This window comes from Amblyraja radiata, chromosome 3 (genome assembly GCF_010909765.2).
Source record: "Amblyraja radiata isolate CabotCenter1 chromosome 3, sAmbRad1.1.pri, whole genome shotgun sequence".
NCBI classification, from domain to species: Eukaryota; Metazoa; Chordata; class Chondrichthyes; order Rajiformes; family Rajidae; genus Amblyraja; species Amblyraja radiata.
In genome coordinates this window covers 109,729,876-109,756,136 of record NC_045958.1, presented here as the reverse complement: position 1 = coordinate 109,756,136, position 26,261 = coordinate 109,729,876, and the positions used below count along the sequence as shown (strand labels likewise).

General features: G+C 45.0%; 1 protein-coding gene across 1 annotated transcript; it reads left to right on the top strand.

The window, feature by feature from the left end:
• The first annotated feature begins 2,522 nt into the window (after nt 1-2,522).
• LOC116971591 (oncostatin-M-specific receptor subunit beta-like) lies at nt 2,523-23,052 on the top strand. Its single transcript, XM_033018826.1, has 7 exons — nt 2,523-2,577; nt 6,041-6,171; nt 11,119-11,251; nt 19,867-19,952; nt 20,831-21,044; nt 21,143-21,322; nt 22,922-23,052. The coding sequence occupies exons 1-7, from the start codon at nt 2,523-2,525 to the stop codon at nt 23,050-23,052; spliced, it is 930 nt and encodes a 309-aa protein (XP_032874717.1).
• The last annotated feature ends 3,209 nt before the right edge of the window (nt 23,053-26,261 follow it).

Here is a 26,261-nt window from a genome sequence, read left to right as displayed (position 1 = left end):
CAGAAGGCCGTGCGCGGCAGAAAGTGCCCCATGGCGAGATGGAACTCACGCCTACAAGTAACTTGAACAAAACACAAAGTGCTGGAGTAACTCAGCGGGACAGACAGCACCTCTGGAGAAGAGGAATAGGTGACATTTTGGGTCGAGACCCTTCTTCAGACCAGACAGCATCCCTGGGGAACATGGATGTACATTTGATGAGTCCCAGCCGGTCGCAGCTGAGGCATCGAGCTATAGCCCAGTACTATTCCACTGGTGGGAGAGGCTTGGACCAGAGAACACAGTCTCAGAATAAAAGGACGTACCTTTAGAAAGGAGTTGAGGAGGAAATTCTCTAATCAGAGGGTGGTGAATCTGTGGAATTCATTGCCACAGTCGGCTGTGGAGGCCAAGTCAGTGGATATTTTTAAGGCGGAGATTGACAGATTCTTGATTAGTGCGGGTGTCAGGGGTTATGGGGAGAAGGCAGGAGAATGGGGTTGAGAGGGGAAGATAGATCAGCCATGATTGAATGGCGGAGTAGACTTGATGGGCCGAATGGCCTAATTCTGCTCCTATAACTTGTGAACATGAATATTGGCACACAGTGTGAGCGAAGAGAGAGACTAGGAGTTGTTGATCCTGTAGAGTAGAATTGCTGCTGGATGCCAATTAATACACTCAGTGAATTATTCTGGGCAGGGGATGGAAACAGACACTTGCGGGCGGTGCACCAAGGCAAATTCCTTGTATGTGAATATACTTGGCCAATAAACTTATTAATGCATTCATTCAGTTGGTGATCCCGACTTTGGTAAAATCCAACTTGCGGTGGGGTTCGCAGAACGTAACACTTACTTAAGTCGGGGAGTCGCTGGAATTCTTCTTCATGATCTGACCATTGTTGTGTCCCTCCGCTTGTGATTTAGTTTAAAAATGCAGCTTGGAAAATTATTGACTAACGAACAATCCACAATGATACGTATCCAACATCCCGATTGGGACAAAGTCGTACACCAAGTGTTCATCGATCGCCCGTAAACACAAGTTCAATGTTACCTCACTTACGCCTCTACTCCCTGCACATTAGAGGCAATTTACTGAAGCCAATTAACCTACAAACTCTCCTCTCACCAACTAGAGAGCGGCCATGATCTACCTTTAGTTTAGTTTAAGACAGGCACAAGATGCTGGAGTAACTCAGCGGGACAGGCAGCATCTCTGGAGAGAAGGAATGGCTGACGTTTCTGGTCAAGACCCTTCTTCAGACTGATGACATCTTTTTGTGTCTACCTTCGATTTAAACCAACATCTGCAGTTCTTTCCTATACATTTAGTGTAGTTTAGAGATACTACGTGGAAACAGGCCCTTCGGGCCACCGAATCTGCGCAGACCGGCGATTTCCGCACATTAACACTGTCCTACGCACACTAGAGACAAATGTTTACATTTTATAGCAAGTTGACTACCCAATAAACCTGCACGTCTTTGGAGTGTGGGAGGAAAACGAAGCTCTCGGAGAAAACCCACGCAGGTCACGAGGAGAACGTACAAACTCCGTACAGACAGCACCCGTAACCAGGGTTTCTGGCGCTGCAAAGGGCCTGTCCCACTCGGGCGTCATTTGCACGTCACGCAGATGGCAATTTGTACATCCCAAAACCCTGGAGCGCTGCGTGCGACCGCGCGTCGCTGCCTACGCCACCACGCACCTTGCGCGCGTAATGCGCACCATGCTCGCATTGTGCATCTTGACACGTAAATGATGCCACGTAAATGACACGCAAATGACGCCAAAGTGGGACAGGCCCTTAAGGCAGAGACTCTACTACTACGCCCATAAACCATTGGTTTTAACATGGTCACAATGTCATGCATATCATCAATGAAATTTTCAATGATCCTGTTTTGTTTTCACTCAGGAAGAACTCCAGCTCTAAAAGAAACAGAACCATCCCTGGTATCGCCATCCCTTTTCACACGATTCCACGAAGTAAACTCTACATTTCAGCGACTGCTTCAATATGGGTAGAGACCATGAATACATGTGAGAAATCAAAGCCCATTACTTTGGTACCTCTTCTCTCAGGTAATACTTACAAGATTCTTGATTCATGTCAATTATTTCCTGCAGAGTTTAAAAAAAATATATAACTTGTTTCTAAATTAATGTTGATGGGATTAAAGGGATCGCTGTTAACGATTAATAAAATCATACAGGACAAAGGTCTTCTAAACAGTTGCATGTAAAAGTTGTACATGGGGCGGCACGGTGGCACAGCGGTAGAGTTGCTACCTTACAGCGCCAGAGACCCGGGTTCGATCCTGACTACAGGAGCTGCCTGTCTGTACGGGGTTTGTACCTTCTCCCCGTGACCTGCGTGGGTTTTCTCCGGGATCTTCGATTCCCTCCCACACTCCAAAGACGTGCAGGTTTGCAGGCTAATTAGCTTGGTATAATTGTAAATTGTCCCCAGTGTGTGGTGGATAGTGTCAACGTGCAGGGATCGCTGGTCGGTGCGGAACTAAACTAAACTGAACTATGTATGAATATTTTCCCAGAAAAGTCACAAAGTATTTGAAGCTCAGCTATCAATGTAACGTTAAATAATCTCATGTTCTCACGTAATGACTGGGGATTGTGTGCAGCACTTGGTCAATGACAATATCTCAGAATGACAAGGGTTTTTTTTTACTTTAGAAAGAGCTTAGATAAAAGTCATTCTTAGAATGAGCTTAGATAAACATCCTGGAACAGTTTAGTTTAGCTTAGAGATACAGCTTAGAACCTTTGACAGATCTGGGTCAGGATCCAGCGGCATGCAGCCCAAGATGGCCAGAGACCCTTTTCTGCTGCAGCCTTCATCCGCCTTCCCAACCGTTGTGACGCTCCACTAAGGTCAGCCATCGTCCTCCGCCTGTTCCACCGTTGAGGCCTTGGTTGGATTGCTCTTTGTCAGAGACCTCCCCCTCGACCTTACCGCCATGGGTGGTCCTACCAGGAGCATAGCTCCAGACGGCATCGCACTCAGGATCTCAGGTCCACACAAGCTTCTTCACCACGACAAGGTGACAATCTACGAAGATTAAACTAAACTATGTATGAATATTTTCCCAGATAGTTACGAAATATTTGAAGCTCAGCTATAAATGTAAAGTCAAATAAACTCTAAACTCTATCATGTCGCAGACTTGGTAGGCACACTGTATCTATAAACATCAACAAAGCAAGTTGTATAAGACTTTATTGAGGCTGTATTTGCATGAAGAGGGAGACGAAGGCAGACCGAAGCTACAACAAGTTCCTCATGACCTTGTGGTTCATATCTCTGTCCAAACCCCTCCAGACCATTCCTGGAGAAAAGGCAGGAGCCCATCAGAATGGCAGGCTGTGACTAGTGGGGTACCGGAAGGCTCGGTGCTGGGACCGCAGCTATTTACAATATACATCAATGATTTGTTGAAGGGAGTCAAAGTAACATTAGCAAATTTGCAGATGACACAAAGCTGGGTGGCAGTGTGAACTGTGAAGAGGATGCTATGAGAATGCAGGATGATTTGGACAGGTTGGGGGAGTGGGCAGATGCATGGCAGGTGAAGTTTAATGTGGATAAATGTGAGGTTATCCACTTTGGTATTAAAAACAGGAAGGCAGATTACTATCTAAATGGCATCAAGTTGGGAAAAGGTGAAGTAAAACGGGATCTGGGCCTCCGTGTACATCAGTCTATGAAAGTAAGCTTTCAGGTACAGCAGGCAGTGAAGAAAGCGAATGGCATGTTGGCCTTTATAACAAGAGGAGTCGAGTACAGGAGCAAAGAGGTCCTTCTGCAGTTGTACAGAGCCCTATGAGACAACACCTGAAGTATTGTGTGCAGTTTTGGTCCCCTAATTTGAGGGAAGGACATTCTTGCTATTGAAGGAGTGCAGAGTAGGTTTACAAGGTTAATTCCCGGAATGGCGGGACTGTCACATGCTGAGAGAATGGAACGGCTGGGCTTGTGCACTAGAAGGATGAGAGGGTTCCTTATTCAAACATATAAGATTGTTAAGGGTTTGGACACGCTAGAGGCAGGAAACATGTTCCCAATGTGGGGGAGTCCAGAACCAGGGGCCACAGTTTAAGAATCAGGGGTAAGCCATTTAGTACGGAGACGAGGCAACACTTTTTCTCACAGAGAGTGGTGAGTCTGTGGAATTCTCTGCCTCAGAGGGCGGTGGAGGCAGGTTCTCGGGATGCTTTCAAGAGAGAGCTAGATAGGGTTCTTAAAGATAGCGGAGTCAGGGGATATGGGGAGAAGGCAGGAACGGGGTACCAATTGGGGATGATCAGCCATGATCACATTGAATGGCAGTGCTGGCACGAAGGGCCGAATGGCCTACTCCTGCACCTATTGTCTATGTTTCTATGTTTCTAAGAGTCTGATGGTTGTAGGGAAGGAGCTCTTCCTGAACCTTTTCAGTCTCCTATACCTTCTTCCCGATGGCAGGGGTGAAGTGAGATCGTGGCCATGGTGGTGGGGGGTCTCTGACGATGCTGGCTGCCTAAGGCAGCTACTCTTGTAGCTCCCTTTGATGGTGTGGAGATCAGTGCCCATGATGGACTGGGCAGTGTTCACCGTTTTCTGTCGTTCTTGGACGTTCGAGTTGCCGAACCTGGTTATGATACAACCAGTACAACCATGACAATCTTTGTGAAGTTTGCACAAGTTTAGTGTAGTTTAGTTTAGAGATACAGCCCGGAAACAGGCCCTGTGGTCCACTGAGTCCATGCAGACCAGCGATCCCCGCACACTAACACTGTCCTACACACACTAGGGACATTTTACACTTACATCAAGCCAATTAACCTACAAAATTGTACGTCTTTGGAGCGTTAGAGGAAACCGAAGATCTCGGAGAAAACCCAGGCAGATAACGGGGAGAAGGTACAAATTCCGTACAGATAGCGCCCATAGTCGGGATCGAACCCGGGTCTCTGGCGCTGCAAGGCAGCAACTCTACCGCTGCTACACAAAAGTGTACCGGTTTTCTCCCATATTCCAATGACATTTAAGTAAGTTAAGTTGGGGGTGGCACAGCGGTAGAGTTGCTGCCAGAGACCCGGGTTTGATCCTGACTGTGGGCGCTGTCTGTATGGAGTTTGTACGTTCTCCCTGTGACTGTGTGGGTTTTCTCCAGATGCTCCGGTTTACTCCCACACTCCAAAGACGTACAGGTTTGTAGGGATGATTGGCTTGGTATAAATGTAAGTAGTCCCTTGTGTGTAGGATAATGGGGATCGCTGGTTTTCTCTTTGCGTGGGTCAAAGAGTCCGTTTCTGTGGTCTACGAATCAACAATCCCATAATTAGAACAGAACCGAGTCAAAGGTCAAAGGCCATTTGTTAATTTTAATCCAATTCATTAATTCAGTCCCCTAATGCACTTTCAATTGTTATCGGATTTAAACAGCTTTGTTTTCCTAGTGTGCTAGGTATTTCGGAAGAAAACTTTGGCTGCACGAAGATTTGGTGGGTATAGATAGGGTAGACAGTCAGAACCTTCTTCCCCAGTGTGAAAATGTCAAAGACTAGCGGGCATAGCTTTAATGTGAAAGGGGCAAAGGTTAAAAGTTAAATGTACAGGGCACATTTTTTTTTACTTCGATGGTGGAGGATGCCTGGAGCGCGCTGCCGGGGGTGATATGGGAGGCAGATACGATAGTGACTTTAAGGGGTTTTTAGGTAGGCTTGTGGATACACAGAGAATGGCGGGATATGGATTATGTGCAGACAAATGAGGTTGAGTTTTTGTCACAAAATTGAGGACCATGTCTGAGATATAATTTTGGTTAAAAAAAACCCCAATATAACCAAGTTACATAGAGCTGGAGTAACCCAAAATGTCACCTATACCTTTTTCTCCAGAGATGCTGCCTGTCCCGGTGAGTTACTCCAGCATTTTGTGTCTATCTTCAGTTTAAACCAACATCTGCAGTTCCTTCCTACAATCACCAACGTTGCAACGGTACATGGATGCATTTCTGTTCTGAAACTCACTTTTGCTTTGACTGTTTCAGGGAGACCAGAACCACCTTCTGACATAAAGTATTCCTGGATATCTGGACGGCTACATCTGCAAAGAGAAGCTCAGGAGAAATACCTGCATCAGATAGCAATCAGAAAAGTTGGAACCATAGAATGGCGTTTGGTAAGTCAAGGAAACCCTTCGAATTACATACAGGAGTCAAGAGTCAAGAGAGTTTTATTGTTATGTGTCCCAGATAGGACAATGAAATTCTTGCTTGCTGCAGCACAACAGAATATGTAAACCTAATACAGATCGGGAGATAAAAGTTCAGTGTGTCTATAGACCGTAGACCATATATATATACATAATAAATAAACAGATAAAGTGCAATAGTAATAATAGACTGTTATTGTTAAGAGCGTATTTGATGTCGTGTTTAATAGCCTGATGGCTGTGGGGAAGTAGCTGTTCCTGAACCTGGATGTTGATGCATAAATGTCAATGTATGCAGCACGGTGGCACAGCGGTAGAGTTGCTGCTTTACAGCACCAGAGACCCGGGTTCGATCCTGACGACGGGTGCTGTCTGTACGGAATTTGTACGTCCTCCCCGCGACCGCGTGGGTTTTCTCCGTGTGCTCCGGTTTCTTCCCACACGTCAAAGACGTGCAGGTTTGTGGGTTAATTGGCTTGGCGTAAATGTAAATTGCTAGTGGACGGGGAGATCGCTGATCAGAGCGGACTTGGTGGGCCAAAGGGCATGTTTCCGCGCTGTTTCTCTGTATCCATATTACTAAAAGTCTGATCTTGACCACTCCCTGTTGTTCTGTATATTGATTTTAGAAAAAACGCTGCCACTTACGGCTGTGATTTTTAGCCATCTTACTCAGAGTCCCCCTCCGCTGCACAGGACAAGAGGATTTTTCCATGAGACCTTGAGTGCCCTTAATGTGGTTTGAATATGAAAATGTGGTTGGTTTGAAATAAAGCAAAGCAAATGGTTGGTGGTGGTTGGTTTGAAATGGCAAATGATTAAAAGTCTAAACTTGACAGCTTCCTGTTTGCACTGTGTATTGATTTTAGATAAAACGCTACCACATACGGCTGTGATTTTTGGTCATCTTACTCAGTCCCCCTCTGCTCTTCAGGTGCAAAGGATTCTTCCCATCAATGAAAAATACAAGTGTTATTCGTGTTTAAAAAATGTTCAGAATCTCTCTCCTGTCAATCTCGTCATGAAGGCCTTGCCTTTCCGGTGTGAAGGGGGAGGGATTATAAAACCCGGAAGTGTGGGTGTGGCTCAGACTCTGCTAGATGGGGGAGGGAGAGGTCACGACTGTCTGAGCTTTGAATCAACTGAACACACTGAATGTCTACTGAACTGTGAGTGTGGTGTTTTTGTGGTGTTTTGTGTGGTTTTATGGTCGTTTTATTAATGGTTTCTCCCTGCTTGAAATGGTATGAAACTGCATTTGAATGTGATGGCCTTGCACCCTGCATGAAATGCTATGAAACTGCATTTGAATTTGGTGGCCTTGCAAGCTGCTTGAAGTAGAATGAAACAGCATTTGATTTGGTGGTCTTGCACCCTGCTTGAAGTGGTATGAAACTGCTCTTGAATTTGGTGGCCTTGCACCTGCTTGAAGTGGTACGAAACTGCACTTGTATTTGGTGGCCTTGCATCCTGCTTGAAATGGTAGGAAACTGCATTTGAATTTGGTAGCCTTGCACCCTGCTTGAAATGGAATTTCAAGGAATAGCTGTGAGTCAACTGCCAGCCCACCAGCCGTGAGTGAGTGAGCTGCCAGCACATCAGGCTTGAGTGACTGAGCTGCCACCCCAAGAATCCATTCGGCCCACAATGTCCATACTAGCCCTCTGGAAACCAGTCCCTTCAGCCCACAACACCCATGCTAGCACTCCAGAAAGCCCCCCACCCCCAACTGGCCACCAATATTGGAATTGATGGAGAGGTGAAATATTGTGTTGGTGGACCAGCCCTCCCGTGTGAACATGGGACCCAACGGGTCCCACTTAGTCTAGTATCTGTATAAATTAAGGTTCTTTCAAAAAAGAATGAGAAAGAAATCAAAAATCTAAAATAAAGCATGATCATTTTTGAAGGCATGGCATTCTGATCGTGACATCTGTTCATTTGGCACCTTATGTTCCTTGAGCTAATAAACTTAGCAAATAAATACAGTGTTTAGGTTAGTTTAGGTTGGGGATACAGTGTGGAAACAGGCCCTTTGGCCCAACTTGCCCACACCGACCAACATTTCCCATCTACACTAGTCCCACCAGCCTACATTTGGCCCATATCCCTCTAAACCTGTCCTATCCATGTACCAGTTTAAATATTTCTTAAACGTTGCGATAATCCCAGCCTCAACTACCTCCTCCAGCAGCTCATTGGATACACCCACCCCCCTTTGTGTGGAAAAAGTTACCCCTCAGATTTCTGTTATATCTTTCTCCATTTACCTTAAACCTAGGAATATGAATAGGAATACTTTATACTTAATACATGTGACTAGGCACAGTGTGATTCTTTGCTTGTATACACAATGTATACAAATAGCAGCCACCTACGGTAGGAATGTTACAACATTTTGAGATTTTAAAAACAAGCTTGTAATTTATCCCATCAGATAAAGCATAAAAAGAACTTCAATTTGATACCTTTTCATATCTTGAGTATTAAAAAAGTTATGGTAATTTTCATACTCGGAAATTAACATCTTGTTCCCTATTGGTTTTCCATTGACTTAACACAAAAGCTGTGATCGAGGACAGTCAAAAGCCCATAACTTTCTTAAAAATTAAGAGAACTGAGTGAATTTTTCAGTTATTATAGATTGAAGCATTCGGAAACAAATATGAAACATCTTACTTGGATGACCTGGAATTAAAGCATATAATTAGTTAGTTACCTAATTGTAGCTAATTACAAAATTGACCGTTGTGACGGAAATAGTAATAAACACCCAGACTGCCTTGAAAATTCAAAAATGTGATATTCTCAAGATCAGAACTTTAATATTATTGTATTATATGCTGTAAATCCGTAACAGATAGGTAACTAAATTACAATTTCTAGCAAAAGACCAAGACTTTATGGAGAAGATCAGTTGCTAGCTGGTACATTGGCATATCATAATCAGTAGCATCATCATACTCATCAGATTGTAACCAATAAGCAACTCTGTATGCCTTGTTCTTCCTCAACTTTTCAATTTTGGCATTGTAAACTACAAGTTTTTGCTCTTCAAACCACACATGACATGCCTTTCTGCCCACTACTTTCCGATTAAGTATGTCCTGTAGATCATCACATTTGGGGTAGTCCAAGTTCAGATAATCTCTGCGAATGTTGTCTAAATCAGTCTCTTTTGCTGGGCATTTGGATTGACAATTTTGTATTTCTTCTTTGGAGACATCTGTTTAAAATGTAAAGGAAAAAAAAACACTGAACAGCATTAACAGAAACAAGTTATTATTTGCAGTTTTAGAAAAAAAGGTAGAAATGATAAAGTTAAACGCTAAAACAAATAGTAAATACCCAACAAAAAATACATACTCATCAGTTTCATCAAATCATTTAAATTCATCTAAATTTAATTACTAGATCTAAAAATCTTACCTTGTAACATCCTGTACTGAACCTGAATTCCACCAGCTTGACTGTGTGGTCATTAAATAATCTAATCTAATCTAATCTAAACATCTATCCATTTCTTAAGAAAAGGCTACATTTTTTAATAGCCTAAGTATCCAAATAACAAATAACAAACTGATCCCATTCACACAAGAATTCATAATATAACATGATTTTGAAATCTTACTTTGTCATGAATTTATATGCCAAATGGAAGGTATTTATTGTTTAATTCCTATAAATTAATCCAGAAACATCCACTCTCAAGATAATCAAAATCATTATTTCTTTGCACAACACATCTGACTAAAACTGTACTGTGGATATTTAGTGTGAAAATATTGATCATGGATAGACAATAACACAGAATATAGATGATTTAGATGTTCTTATGACATGATTGTGCAAAAAAATAATGAATTTGATTATCTTGCGAGTGGATGTTTCTGGAATGTGACCGATTGGAATGTTGCCGTTGCCATAAATTTTAAGCCCATATCGGCAGGCAAGACATGGCCGATTCGTATGGGGCCTAAATAAAATTTTCACATCATAAGATTAAAATGAAGCCACACCAAATAGCAGAATAATATGTTAAATACACGACATACCTTTTGTTTTGTCCTGATATTGCGAGCATGGATGAGTTTGACCGAAGGGCCTGTTTCCATGGTGTATGACTCGACCACAAATGTATATGAATCTGATAACACTTTGAATGTATAGACCAAACAACGCTATGAATGTAAAGAAATCCATGCATTATTTTTTGTTTTGTGTTTCTTGAATACATTTTAATGAATAAGATTTTTTTGTTGAAATATAAAAAGTATACATATTCTGGACAGAGATTTTTGTCCATGACCACCTCCTGTAATCCAGACAAAATCATGTGAGTGCACCCCCCCCCCCCCCCCCCCCCCCCCCCACCCCGGAGGTCCCCCCCCAAAATGTGCCGCCTAGGCCTGGTGAAGCGGCCGATCTCGACTTCATCGGGACTTCTGCGGCCGATCGGCGGGTGGAATTTGCCCCCCTGCGGCCGGGGCTCTGGAACTCCGGCTCGGCCGGAGCTGGCAGATCCGTTCCCATAGCCGATTTCCATGGCGGACTTTGCGGGCCGGTATGTATCCTTCTGAACCTTCTGAAGTTGTAGTCTGCAGGGCAGTACTCTGCATATATCAGTCCCTCAGCAGCCCGGGCGGATCATTCCGGAATCTGCACTGGAATTGCATCATTATAAATGATTGTAAGCTCCCCAGATGCTCCATATTGTACCCACCATCTATGCACGGCGGAAGGCTCGATTGTAATCATGTATGTAGTCTTTGACGATAGCACGCAAACAAAAGCTTTTCACTGCACCCACGTACGCGTGGCAATAATAATCTAAAGTAAACAATTAGATAGAAAAATGTAATCGTACATTTTGGAACAAGAACACAAACATTAATTGTATCATTGTTTCAAAAGTTTAATTTTACGCAGGCTGGAACGATTGATGAGTTGGAACAACCCGCAGCTTATGAATTTAAGGCACGCTGTAAAACTATCTCTGCTACCAGCTTGTGGAGTTTGTGGAGCCATGTGAACTATGTCCCTCCAGGTATGTAGCCATTACATCTAAAATGGATGCCGGGGCCTGAGTTATAGGGAGAGGTTGGGCAGGAGAGTACTTTTATTCCTAAGGCTCAGAAAATGCTTCCAAGATTGGGTGGGCGTGGTGGAGCAGTGTTAGAGTTGCTGCCTTCACTGGGCGTAATTTGCGCGTCATTTACGCGACATCCTAAAAATTGGATGGCGCGTCGTGACCTGTGCATGGCGCGTGGTGAGGCGTGGTGGCGTATGTAGCGATGCACGGTAACGCGCGGTGCCCCAGGATTTTGGGAGGCTTAAAATCCTCGCGCGCCACCTGCGTGAGGGTATACGCTGACGTACTGACGGCGTACGTGTAGCGCGTGGTGACGCATGGTTATGTCTGGTGATGCACGAACGTTGCCTATGCTCATTTATTATGCGTGACCGTGCGTCAACGTCCGTAACCATGCGCCGCCTGTACGCCGTTGGCGCGCCATTTGCGTGTCATTTGAGCGCCGCACCACGACCCGGGTATAGAGTGTGCATAATTTTGAAAAATTTTCACTGGGAAAATCATTGCCATGGAGATCGGACTAAGTACAAACGACATCACAAATGGATCCCAAAAGAAGTAGGGCCCTCAAGAGCACTTGGCGCGCGAATGTTGTACAGCTAGACGATTTTCACACAACATTCGCCAGAGACCCGAGTTCGATCCTGACTACATGTGCTGTCTGTACGCTGTTTCTCCCCGTGACCTGCGTGGGTTTTCTCCGAGATCTCCAGTTTCCTCCCACACTCCAAAGATGTACAGGTTTGTCAGTTAATTGGCTTTGGTAAAGATTGTAAATTGCTCCTAGTGTGTGTAGGATAGTGTTAATATGTGGGGATCGCTGGTTGGTGCGGACTCGGTGGGCCGAAGGGCCTGTTTCCGCGCTGTATCTCTAAACTTAACTAAAATGGCAGCCAACCCAGGCAACTATTTGCGTGCCAGCCACAGAAGCCAGATCCACAATCACACATTACAATCGCTCCACACTCTTACATCTCTACTCCTACAGCAACATTTCTTACTTTACTATGATCAATTGAATCATCCTAGGTGACCCTTGAACTATCCCTGATCGGACTTTGCTGGCTTTACCTTGGCTTTCCCTTATTTTGCATCTGTACACTGTGGATGGCTCGATTGGAATAATTAGAGCCAGGATGTTTAGGTACTAAAAAACTCTGAAATACGCAGGCATTTATTTCCACCATCAAAATATGGTTAAAAATGATAATATAAAGGTATACTGCATTAAAAGACCAAAGTTGCCTGGTTGCACATAAATACTAGCATTTTTTTCAAATTATCTGGTGCTAAACAATGCCGTCTTTCAGACAGAATATGCTTCAGTTGTGAAAAACTTCTTTCTACCTCAGCTGAGGTCACTGGTGCATACCCGAAACAAGCTGCAGACTCTATATTCATGTCGATATCTTGTGCATTACAACTACCATTGAGAACTTTAGCTATGTTCTGTATTTCTTCAAGATCTTCGTTAGCTAAAATCACTCTCTCACATTTTCCTTGTATGTCTTTACCGACATCGCCAGGAATTTTACGAATATCGTCAGTTACTTTGTTGAAAACCTGCAAGTTATTCACTAATGTATCGCCACGTTTCTCAAGGGAAGTGATAGCTTGTGGGAAGTTTGCAAAATTGGAAGCAATAAACACAAGATCGCGGTGGAGGGACTTTTTCTGCATGATTTCACTGACGATGCTGACTGCAGCAGATTCTTCTACTTCAAAACAGTTGACGATTTATTTTATCTTATCAAAATTTGCAGCATAGTAGAGTACAGTAGAGAGCCATATATCCCACCTAGTCAAAACGGGCTGAGGAGGTAGTGGAATCTCGGGTGCACATGTGACGGTGCTTTGAGGAATATTTTCTTGACATTGGAAACTAGGCGATTGACATTTGGAAACAAGCTACGTATGTGCTTGGCAACTCTATGGAGTCCGTGAGCTAAGCATGTCAAATGCAACATTTTGGCGAATAAAACTTTAAGAGCATGAGCAGTTTTTTCATGTACGGAGCTGCATCAGTCACAAACAGAAGAACATTCTCATGTTTTATACCTTCTGGCCAAAGTACAGCAAGTAAATATGTAAACAACTGAGCAATAGTTGAGCTGTTTGACTTCTCCAATACTTCCAATGTCAACAAATACTCCTTTGATGGTTGACCTGCCTCCAGTGTACAGAAGACCACATTGGCAACATATCTCCCCACAGCATCGGTTGTCTCGTCTATTGAGATCCATATTTTGTTGCATGCAACCTCATCTCTAATTTTCTGCACAACAATGTTGAAGTTGTTGTCAACATAATTTTACCGTAATGATGACTCGCTTGGTACATGTTCCTCTGTGTATTTCTTTAAAAACCTCTAAGAGATTTGTTTTCCAATTTCCACAGTAGAATTCCAGCATCAATGAATGCCTTGCACAGATCACTCGAAAACTCAGATTTGCGACTGGAGCCAGCAGTGAATGTAGTGAGGAGACAAGCTTGGGTATTTCGCTTGGGTAGTCTACACCCCAGCGGTATCAACATTGACTTCTCTAATTTCAGATAGCCCTTGTCATCTCCCTCCTCCCCTCCCCAGCTTTCCTTCTAGTCCGACTGTCTCGGCTCCCTTCTTTCTTTTTCCCGTCGTCCCCCTCCACCCACATCAGCCTGAAGAAGGGTCTCGACCTGAAATGTCGCCTATCCCTTCCTCCACAGATGCTGCCTCATCCTCCAGCATTTTTTGTCTACCTTCGATTTTTCCAGCATTGCGGTTCTTTCTTAAGTAGATCTTGGAGAAGGCTGAACCAGCGGGCAGCGGCACGAACGAATGAACGACCGACGGTGGCGCCCCCGGTTTTGCCCCGGTGGTGGAAGTTTTCTTGTAAGTTATACTATGTTAACACGTTAATAATAACATTAATATTAACGTGTTAACATAAAAAACATCATTGTAATCACGGTACAATTAGAGAAAATAGCATGACCTTTTAGCAAAACGGCCAAAAAAGGCTGATTTAGGCACTCGATTGTGAAAAGGCATTATCTTGGTGAAATCACCATAAAAGGCATGAAAAGGCACACGGCATTTATGGCAAAATCCTGGCTCTAGTAATCATGTATTGTCTTTCCGCTGACTGGTTAGCACGCAACAAAAGCTTTTCACTGTACCTCGGTACACGTGACAATAAACTAAACTAAACTGAACTGAAAAAATATTAATTATGTGATCATGAGAGGAATAGATAGTGTGAAAATGCACACAATCTTTTTCCCATCTTAGGGGAATCTCGAACCAGACCCGTTGCAACTCGCTGAGTTTCTCCAGCAAATTGAATCTGAATCTGAATCTGAATTTTTTGGCTGAACGTTGATTTCTCTAATTTCAAGTAACCCTTGCATTCCGTCTCACCACCGCTTTCCACACGCTAGTCGATACCAGGTCTACTATTCGCATCCTTGTGTCGCTAAAGGAGATAGTGATCGATTTCAGGAAGTGAAGTGGTACACATACCCCATTTTGCATTGGCATTATCAGGCCACTGAATCATCCTACCACAACGAGGGAGTAGTCCAGAACTGCTATCTACCTCTAAGAGATAGAGCTCTTCAAGATAGCAGAGTCAAGGGATATGGGGAGAAGGCAAGAACGGGGTACTGATTGTGGATGATCAGCCATGATCACATTGAACGGCGGTGCTGAATTGAAGGGCCGAATGGCCTACTCCTGCATCTATTGTCTATTGTCATTGAGACCCTCGGACAATCTTTGATCGGATGTTACTGGCCTTACCTTGCAATAAATATTATTCCCTTATCATGTCTCTGCACAGTAAATGGCTCGATTGTAATCATGTATAGTCTTTCCGCTGACTGGTTAGCACGCAGCAAAAGCTTGTCACTATCCATCTCGGCCTCAAAAATATTCATTGACTTGGCCTCCACAGCCTTCGAGGACTGCAGATGTTTTTTACTGAAGATACAGATTTTCTACAGATTGATATGCTGTTAATAAGCTAGTAAATGCTGGGTGTCTAGGTTTGCAATGTAATCAGCAATTAGACACTAGGGTGGAGGATCAATATCTCTGCTCTGTGCATTATTTGGCCTCTCTTGAACAAGCCCAGTGTGTGTCCATTGACTTTAATATGTGAGCTGGTGCTGTCAGGTATATTCATTGACAAAGAAACATTGAAAACAGGTGCAGGAGTAGGCCATTCGGCCCTTCGAGCCAGCACCGCCATTCAATATGATCATGGCTGATCATCCAAAATCAGTACCCCGTTCCTGCTTTCTCTCCATATCCCTTGATTCCGTTAGCCCTAAGAGCTAAATCCAAGTCTCTCTCTTGAAAACATCCAGTGAATGGTGATATGGTGAAAGAATACTTTTTGACAAACATAGGAAGCACTGTCTTAACTTTTGCTAATTCACTGTTGTCAGCCTTTGATTCCAAGCCTCATCTAAGCAATTTTGATTGGTGAAGAGCCTTGTGCTATGTAAGTTCATAAGTTGTAGGATAGAAGTTGGGAGGTCACGTTGCTGTTGTATATGACGTTGGTGAGGCCGCATTTGGAGTACTGTGTTCAGTTCTGTGCACCATGTTATAGGAAAGATGTTGTCAAGCTGGAAAGGGTGCAGAGAAGATTTACGAGGATGTTGCCAGGACTAGAGGGTCTGAGCTACAGGGAGAGGTTGAGCAGGTTATTCCTTGGAGCACAGGAGGGTGAGGGGTGATCTTGTAGAGCAGTAAAAAATCATGTGATTAATAGATTGGGTAAACACACAGAGTCTCTTGCCCAGAGTTGGGAAATCAAGAACCAGAGGACATAGGTTTAAGGTGAGGGAGGAAAGTGTCAATAGGAGTCTGAGGGGTAACTTTTTCACACAAAGGTGTTTGGAACGAGCTGCTGGAGGAGGTAGTTGAGGCTGGGACTATCCCAACATTTAAGAAACAGTTACATGGATAGGACAGGTTTGGAGGGATATGGACCAAACACAGGCAGGTGGGACTAGTGTAGCTGGGACATTGTTGGCCGGTGTGGGCAAGTTGGGCTGAAGGGCCTGTTTCCACACTGTATCACTCTATGACTCTATATGAAGCACCGTCTTAACTTTTGCTAGGGCAATAGACAATAGACAATAGGTGCAGGAGTAGGTCATTCGGCCCTTCGAGCCTGCACCGCCATTCACTGTGATCATGGCTGATCATCCACAATCAGCACCGCTGTCAGCCTGTGCTTCCAAGCCTTCGCCGTGCAGTTGTAAATAATAAAGAGCCTTGTCTTAAGTTCATAAGTTCTAGGAGCAGAAATTGGGCCATTCGGCCACTCAACCCCATTCTTCTGCCTTTCCCCCCATAACCCCTGACACCCGTACTAATCAAAAATCTGTCAACCTCCACCTTAAAAATATCCATTGACTTTGCCTCCACAGCCGTCTATGGCAAAGAACTCCACAGATTCGCCACCCTCTGACTAAAGAAATTTCTCCTCCTCTCCTTTCCATGTCCTTTAATTCTGAGGCTGTGGCCTCTTTTCCTAGACTTTACCACAAGTGGAAAAATCCTCTCCACATCCACTGTGGTGCTATCTTGTGGGTTGGACAGGGAAGGGAATGATGCAAGTGCTGATTAGTTTAGTTCAGAGATACAGCGCTGAAACAGGCCCTTCAGCCCACTGAGTCCATGCCGACCAGCGATCCCTGCACATTAACACTACCCTACACATACTAGGGACAATTTACAATTTTACAAAGCCAATTAACCTACAAACCTGTATGGAGTGTGGCACCCGGGGAAAACCCACACGATCTCGGGGAGAACGTACATAGTCCGTACAGACAGCACCCATAGTCAGGATCGAACCCAGGTCTCTGGCGCTGTGAGGCAGCAACTCTACCGCTGCACCACCGTTGCAGTGGCAAACAAATATTCAATGTATTTTAACTAGTTCCTGAAAATAGTTAATAGTAATTGTAATCTCTTGCCCAGAGTAGGGGAATCGAGAATCAAGAACCACATAGGTTTAAGGTGAAGGGGGAAAGATTTAACATGAATCTGAGGGGTAACTTTTTCAGACAAAGGATGGTGGGTGTATGGAATGAGCTGCCGGAGGAGGTAGTTCAGACTGGGACTATCCCAACGTTAGGCAGGTACATGGATAGGACAGGTTTGGAAGGATTTGGACCAAACGTGGGCAGGTGGGACAAGTGTAGTTGTGCGGTGTGGGCGAGTTGGGCCAAAGGGCCTGTTTCCACGCTGTATGACTCTATGACTAGTCGCGAATAGTGAAGCCAGAGGAATGAATGTAGGCGGTGGGGGTGGGGGGTGGTGAAGTAGGTGCGAGAGGAATAGGAAGAAGTCGTGGCTACTCACCCATCAGAGTGCAATTTTCAAGTTCCTTTGGAATAACTTTTGAATGCGTTTCATTTCCAATCACCGGACCCCAGTCAACGACGTATTTTGTCCTTTTTCCCATAATTTTATAACTCTATGACATGCAGATGGAGGAGATTAGTTTACAGTATCTTGGCATCATGATCAGCACAGACATTGCGGGACGAAGGGCCTGCTTCTGTGCCATACTGTTTCCCGTTCAAAATTCTCTGGCAATCCTACAATTCACCAGCAGCTGAATTCAGTGAATAATATTAAATCAAAAATCAAATTCCACAAAAACCTAAATAATTTGTAATGAATTATAGGTGGCAGATGATTAAGAAAGAACTGCAGATGCTGGAAAAATCGAAGGTAGACAAAAATGCTGGAGAAACTCAGCGGGTGAGGCAGCATCTATGGAGCGAAGGAATAGGTGACGTTTCGGGTCGAGACCCTTCTTCAGACATTTCACCGCAGATTTGCCCAGCACATTGTCAAGATTAGCTCCTTATTTCAGAATACTTTTAGTCCAGTCCATAGCTACCAAGTTCACATTCACATTTATTGTCACACGCACCAATTAAGGTACAGTGATATTTCAGTTGCCAAACAGCCATACAAGTAAAAAGAACACAATACACAATAGAATTTAACATAAACATCCACCACAGTGGAATCTGCATTCCTCACTGTGATGGTGGGTGATAAAGTTCAGCCAATCTTCCTCCTTAATGGCCCTGTCCCACTACGAGGTGATTCGAGAGCTCTCCCGAGTTTATAAAAAAATCAAACTCATGGTAAGCACGTAGAATGAACGTAGCAGATACGTCGGAGCTCGGGGATCTCTCTTAGCGGCTCGTAACGCTAACGGCAGGTTAGGCGGTAAGCTCGGGAAGACTCGTGAAGATTTTTCAACATGATTTTTCAACACGCATTTTTGTCTTTCTTCGATTTTTCCAACATGTTGAAAAATGTCAGCGAGAGCCCCGAGTACTCACGAGCGTCCATTGCCGTAATTCTCTGAGTTCGAATCAGGGCAAACTCGGGAGAACTCTTGAAATAGCTCTGCCCCAGTGGGACAGCCCCGTCAGTTCACCCGTGGTTGGGGGGCCATGAACCCTCCTCAGTCACTGCTACAGACGGCCCGATGTATAAGCCCTATCGTCGGGATGATCGAAACTCTGACGTCGGGGCGGATCAGAACACACACACTCCGCGGCTTGGAGTTCGCGAATCGGCCGCTGCTTACGGAGAGCGCCGCTTCACGATGTTAAAGACATACTACTTGTAGATCTTGAGTACGTGTTATGGTATTGATGTGAAAATATGTCAACGAAATACAATGACTTCATTTCGAGTGGGGAAGTGCGTGCCATGTTTGTGCTCGGGTTTCTGATCGAGAGCAATTTAGTCTAGTTTTGCCCCTGGAAGACCTTAACCCTGCATTATATTATAGAATCATTTGTTTACGAAGGAACTGCAGATGCTGGAAAAATCAAAGGTAGATAAAAATGCTGGAGAAACTCAGCGGGTGAGGTGGCATCTATGGAGCGAAGGAATAGAGGAGTTATTGATTGGGGACGATCAGCCATGATTGCAATGAATGGCGGTGCTGGCTCGAAGGGCCAAATGGCCTCCTCCTGCACCTATTTTCTATGTTTCTGTGTTTCTAGGAGGAGAACTTCTTTAAGTTATTATATTATAGAATCATATCTTTTTCACCACCAGATTCAGGGACAGTTTCTTCCCAGCTGTTATTATGCAACTAAACCATCCCACCACAACCAGAGATCAGTCCTGAACTACTATCTACCTCTGGTGTTCCTCGGACTACCCTTGACCGGACGTTGCCGACGTCACCTTGCACGAAACGTTATTCCCTTTATCACTTATCTATACACTGTAAATGGACCGATCGTAATCATGTGTTGTCTTTCCGCCGACTGGTTAGCACGCAACAAAAAGCTGTTCACTGTATCTCGGTACACGTGACAATAAACTAAACTGAAATGTCGCCCTGTACCTTTTCTCCAGAGATGCTGCCTGACCCGCTGAGTTACTCCAGCATTTTTGTGTCTATCTTCTGTTGTTTCGTTCTGCAGTGATAACCTCTTGCCCGGTGATAGCGGACAATTTACCAACGCAGGGTTTGCTTCACGCAGATGTGAAAATGAAAAACATGTCTTTCTCTGCTTTATCACAGAGCTAATATACAAGCTGCAGATACATACACCAGTGATTAAACTGCTGACTGACCCAGGGATACGATCAGTTTTCATACATTGGGAGGTATGTATGTTTTTTGCAATATTTATTTTCAGAGCAGCGGCCCCTATCGTCTTATGCAATTATTTGGTGCGGCAGGGTGGCGCAGAGGTAGAGTTGCTGCCTTATGGGCCTGTCCCACTTACGCGACTTTTTCGGCGACTGCCGGCACCTGTCATAAGTCGTTGCATGTCGGCGAAAATTTTCAACATGCTGAAAATCCAGCGGCGACCAGAAAGATGCTACGACTCTTTGGGCGACTGAGGAGACTACTCGCGACTATACAGGCGGCATGTCGCGGGGTGAAGCCTGCAGGGTCGTGAGTAGTCGCCCAAAGAGGCGTACCTTGTTCTGGATTTTCAAAATGTTGAACATTTTCGGGAATCTATAACAACCTATGACGGGTGCCGGCAGTCGGCAAAAAAGTTGTGTAAGTGGGACAGGCCCATCACAGCGGCAGAGACCAGGGTTTGATCCTGACTACGGGTGTTTGTCTGTACGGAGCTTGTGCGTTCTCCCCCCGTGACCCGCGTGGGTTTTCTCCGAGATCTTCCGTTTCCCCCCCACACTCCAAAGACATAGGAAAACCCACGCAGGTCGCGTGGAGAACGTACTAACTCCGTGCAGACAGCGCCTGTGGTCAGGATGGAACCCGGGTCTCTGGCGCTGTGAGGCAGCAACTCTACCGCTGCACCACCGTGCCGCATGGTTAATCCCACATACCAAAGACATGCAGGTTTGTAGGTTTACCTGGCTTCTGTAAGTTGTCCCCTGGTGTGTCGGATGGAGCTGGTGTACGGGCACTCGCTGGTCGGGCGCGGACACGGTGAGCCAAAGGGCCTGTTTCCACCCTGTACAAAGTGCCGCCGTTAATCTTAATCAACAAGTGACTCCTCTTGCAGGCTGTAAATGATTCAAGACATGATCGCACGAGGTACAACATCACCATCGAAAGGTTACCAGCAAAACCCAGAAACGTGAACACTATACAAGTAGACAGAGAGAATTATCATCTCCAGCTCTCACAAGCGCCATATAAAGTGCGGGTTCAAGCTTACAACTCGGTTAGCTGTTCCCCTGCAAGTGAAATTGCGATCTCGCCTTACAACCCAATAGGTAAGCAGATTTTTTGAATCAACGAATGTCTTATCACATTGTCAATTGCTCGATTTAAAAAAAATGTTAATTTACATTGTAACCTCAACTTTACGCAGAGCTAAGAAACAAGATAACTGCCACAGCACTTGGGAATGACAGCCTTTTCATTAGTTGGAATCCAATGAAGGGAAAAAGGACAAAACACGTCATTGACTGGGGCCCGGTGATTGGAAACCAAACGCATATTACGCATTCAAAAGTTATTCCAAAGGAACTTCAAAATTACACTCTGATGGGTGAGTTGCCAGTACTTCTCCCTATTCCTATCGCACCTACTTTACCCCCCTTCCCCCCCACCACCCCCTCCACCTACATTCATTCCTCTGGCTTCACTATTCGCGACTAGTCATAGAGTCAATCAGCGCGGAAACAGGCCCTTTGGCCCAACTCGCTACCCTAGTCCCACCTGCCCATGTTTGGTTCATATCCCTCCAAACCTGCCCTATCCATGTACATGTCTAACTGTTTCTTAAATGTTGGGATAGTCCCAGCCTCAACTACCTCCTCCGGCAGCTTGTTCCATGCACCCACCACCCTTTGTGTGGAAAAAGTTACCCCTCAGATTCCTTTTAACTCTTTTCCCCTTCACCGTGAACCTATGTCCTCTGGTACACAAAAATGCTGGAGAAACTCAGCGGGTGCAGCAGCATCTATGGAGCGAAGGAAATAGGCAACGTTTCGGGCCGAAACCCTTCTTCAGACCACGATGTCCTCTGGTCCTCAATTCACCTACTCTGGGCAAGAGACTCTGTGCATCTACCCGATCTATTCCTCTCATCATTTTATACACAAGACTGAGTAGGCTGAGACTCTATCTCCTGGAACGCAGGAGGATGAAGGGTGTATAAAAGGTGTGTAAATGGAGGTGTATAAAATCATGAGAGGAACAGAGAGAATAGAATAGTGTTGAGCAACAGGGTGGTCCAGCGGTAGAGTTGCTGCCGCATAGCGCCAGAGACCTGGGTTCCATTCTGATTATGGGTGCTGTCTGTACGGAGTTAGTACCTTCTCTCCATGACCCCATAGGTTTCCACCGGGTGCTCTGGTTTCCTCCCACATCCCGAAGACCTCCAGGTTTGTAGGTAAATTGGCTTCAGTAAATTGCCCCTGGTGTATTGGATAGAACTAGTGTATGGGGTGATCGTGGTCGACACGGACTTGGTGGGCCGAAGGGCCTGTCTCCACACTGCACCTCGAAACGAAAACGAAAACATCCTATTGCATTCATCAATTTCCACCTAAGATAGATGGTCTGAGAAGTTTGTGCACGTCGGGCTGATTGCATGCGTCAAAACAGGGTGGACCACTCGAAGGTTGCCCTGCACTGCGCCTGCCGACAACCAGACCCCTCCCACATATCGTGAAAGACTGCCCACTGAGGCTTTTCCCTGGGGGCATCAAAGCCATCCACCCAGTAACTGATGCTGTCCTGGCCTGGCCTTGTCCTACAACTTTAGGCTGTGCACGCCATACGTAAGAGGAAGGTCTAAGAAGCTTGCACGTTCTCCCCGTGACCTGCGTGGGTTTTCTGCGGGTGCTCCGGTTTCCTCCAGCACTCCAAAGACCTACAGGTTTGTAGCTTAATTGGCTTTGTATAATTGTAAATTGTCCCTAGTGTGTGAAGGATAGTGTTAGTGTGTGGTGATCGCTGGTCGGCACAGACTCGGTGGGCCGAAGGGCCTGTTTACGCACTGTATCCCTGAACTAAACTAAATTAAATTATAAACTAAGATAGGGAAACTCACGATGTGCCATTTTATCTTACCTGATTGTATTTGATTTCCATTGTTTGATCTCCTGTGGAATTACAGTCTATTTAATTTTCAACCATTCAGGGCAATTTAATCCAAAGCAGCGATACAGAATAATGTTACACAAACGAGCTAAAAAGAGGCAAGAGCTGACTCCACCCATTGAGGTAACCATTGGGATTGTCGATGTTTACACAGTAGAAGGAAGTATGTGAATCGGAACCGTTTACATTTTTTAATTTTCAATTTCATTTGTTCATTTAAAAAAAAAATAGATCAGGATACTAAACATTTTTTTGCTTTCAATTCAAGCACCAAGAGTTGGTCCCCGCAATATTATTGTCTCCGATATTCTGGAGTCCTCTGCAATCATACGATGGGATCACATACCTGAAGATGAATGTCAAGGCTTTCTCCGAGGCTACAAGATCTTTTATTATTCAAGGGATTCCAGCAAAAGCAACCTAACATGTAAGGTCCTGCTTGCTACAAAATGATATGTGGTACTCAATTTTATCCTCAATAGTTATTGGATTATTTTAAAGGCGGCGCGGTGGCGCAGCGGTAGAGTTGCTACCTTACAGCGCCAGAGACCCGGGTTCGATCCTGACTACGGGGTGCTGTCTGTATGATGTCTGTACGTTCTCCCCGTGACCCGCGTGGGTTTTAGTTTAGTTTAGAGATACAGCGCGGAAGCAGGCCCTTCGGCCCACCGGGTCCACACCGACCAGCGATCCCCGCACATTAACACAAGCCTACACGCACTAGGGACAATTTACACTTGTACCATGTATACAAACCCAAGCCAATTAACCTACAAACATGTATGTCTTTGGAGAGTGGGAGGAAAGAAAGATTTGAAGAAGGGTCTCGACTCAAAGTCACCTATTCCTTATCTCCAGAGATGCCACCTGACCCGCTGAGTTACTCCGGCTTTTTGTGTCTATCTCAGGTTTGTGGTAGTTGATTGCCCTTGGTATAAATGTAAATTGTCCCTGGTGCGTGTAGGGTAGTGTTAATGTGCGGGGATCGATCGCTGGTCCGTGCGGACTCGGTGCGCCGAAGGGCCTGTCACCGCGCTGTATCTCGAGACTGAACCAAACTAATTTAGCTTAGTTTAGTTTAGAGATACGGGGTGGAAACAGGCCTTTCAGCGACCTGTGATCACCCATACACTAGCAATCATTCACACCGGGGACAATTTATACAAGCCAATCAACCTACAAACCTGTACCACTTTGGAGTGTGGGAGGAAACCGGAGATCCCGGAGAAAACCCACGCAGGTCACGGGGAAAACGCACAAACTCCAGACAGGCAGCTCCCGTAGTCAGGATCGAACCCGGGTCTCTGGCGCAGTGAGGCAGCAACTCTACCGCTGCGCCATCGTGGCTGGATTTTACTCTCCGTATCTTCCTCCTCATCCTGTCACCCAAAGGAAGGTCATCTCCCACTCTGAAATCCTAACCTTCTTACTGCTAATTTAGAACTTCTGTTGGGATTAGAGCTTCAAGTTTACGATACGATATAACTTTATTTATCCCAGGAGGGAAATTGATCTGTCAACAGTCATAAACAACACAAAAGGACATGAAACATGAAATTAAAGTGACGCTACTTCCTGAGGAGACTGAGCAGATTCAGCATGTCTGCAATGACTCTGACAAACTTCTACAGATGTACCATAGGCACCACAGTCGGCGTTGCACCACAGCTGGTTTGGGAACAGCTCCGCCCAAGACTGCCAGGAATTGCTGAGAGTCGTGGATGTAGCCCAGACCGCACTCCCCACCACTGACTCCATCTACATCTCACGTTGCCTTGGAAGGCAGCCAACATAATCAAAGACTTGTCCCACCCCTGGTCATTCCTTCTTCTCCCTGCTCCCGTCCAGCAGAAGGTACCCAAGCTTGTCAGCGCGCACCACCACACTCCGGAACAACTTCTTGCCCTCTGTTATCAGGCTTCTGAACAGTCCTTCCATAATCTATGGCCAGGGGTTCCCAACCTTTTTCGTCCCGTTTACCCCTGGCAACTTTAATAGCGCATAACAATGTTATTTCACTTATTTATGAACAACTAATGATGAACAGATATACCAGAACCAAACACAGTCAGTCAATGAGAAAAAATATATACAAATCCAGAATCAACAAATTTACTCCCTGGGTTGGGATCCCTTGATCTAGGGTACTGTCCGATTCACCTCTACCCCATTGCGGACTTTGGACTTTTGTCTCTGGAACTGATGCGCTACAATGCTGAGAACTGCATTCTGCTCTCTGCATCTTCCCCTTTGCTCCATCTATCGTACAAGTTTACACTTGATTGTATTTCTGTATGGCATATCTGATCTGTTTGGATTGCATGCAAAACAATGATTTTCACTGTACTTTGGTATTTGTAGGACAATAATTAAACCTAAATCTATCTATAAAATAATCAACATTCTCAGGACTTGAAAAAGAAAGAAACTGCAGGGAAAACTGATGAGTAAAAGAATCATAGTCTTAGTTTGAGAAAGAACTGATTGATCCCTGGGATGGCTGGACTGTCATATGAGGAAAGATTGAAAGGACTAGGCTTGTATTCACTGGAGTTTAGAAGGATGAGGGGAAGGATCTTATAGAAACATATAAAATTATAAAAGGACTAAACAAGCTAGATACAGGAAAAATGTTCCCAATGTTGGGCGAGTCCAGAACCAGGGGCCACAGTCTTAGAATAAAGGGAAGGCCATTTAAGACTGAGGTGAGAAAAAACTTTTTCACCCAGAGAGTTGTGAATTTGTGGAATTCCCTGCCACAGAGGGCAGTGGAGGCCAAGTCACTGGATGGATTTAAGAGAGAGTTAGATAGAGCTCTAGGGGCTAGTGGAATCAAGGGATATGGGGAGAAGGCAGGCACGGGTTATTGATTGGGGACGATCAGCCATGATCACAATGAATGGCGGTGCTGGCTCGAAGGGCCGAATGGCCTCCTCCTGCACCTATTTTCAATCTATCTTCTATCTAACTGCAGATGCTGGAAAAATCGAAGGTAGACAAAAAAGCTGGAGAAACTCTGCGGGTGAAGCAGCATCTATGGAGCGAGGGACTCGAAGCATCAAGAAAGGTCTCTGACCAAAACATCACCTATTCCGTCGCTCCACAGATGCTGCCTCACCCGCTGAGTTTCTCCAGCTTTTATGTCTACCATAGTCTTAGTTTATTTTAGTTTAGTTTAGAGATACAGCTTGGAAACAGGCCCTTCGGCCCACCGAGTCCACGCCGACCAGCGATCTCCCCATTAACACTATCCTACACACACTGGGGACAATTTACAATTGGACCAAGCCATTTAACCTTTGGAGTGTGGGAGGAAACCGGAGCACCCGGGGGAAAACCAACCCATGTCACGGGGAGAACATACAAACTTCGTACAGACA

Excerpts from the sequence above, each read along its gene's own strand:
- LOC116971591 (XM_033018826.1), top strand. The coding sequence starts at position 2,523 with ATGTATGAATATTTTCCCAGAAAAGTCACAAAGTATTTGAAGCTCAGC. Across the intron at positions 6,172-11,118 it reads GAACCATAGAATGGCGTTTG|TTTAATTTTACGCAGGCTGG; the intron begins GTAAGTCAAGGA and ends TTGTTTCAAAAG. Across the intron at positions 11,252-19,866 it reads TGTGAACTATGTCCCTCCAG|AGCTAATATACAAGCTGCAG; the intron begins GTATGTAGCCAT and ends GCTTTATCACAG.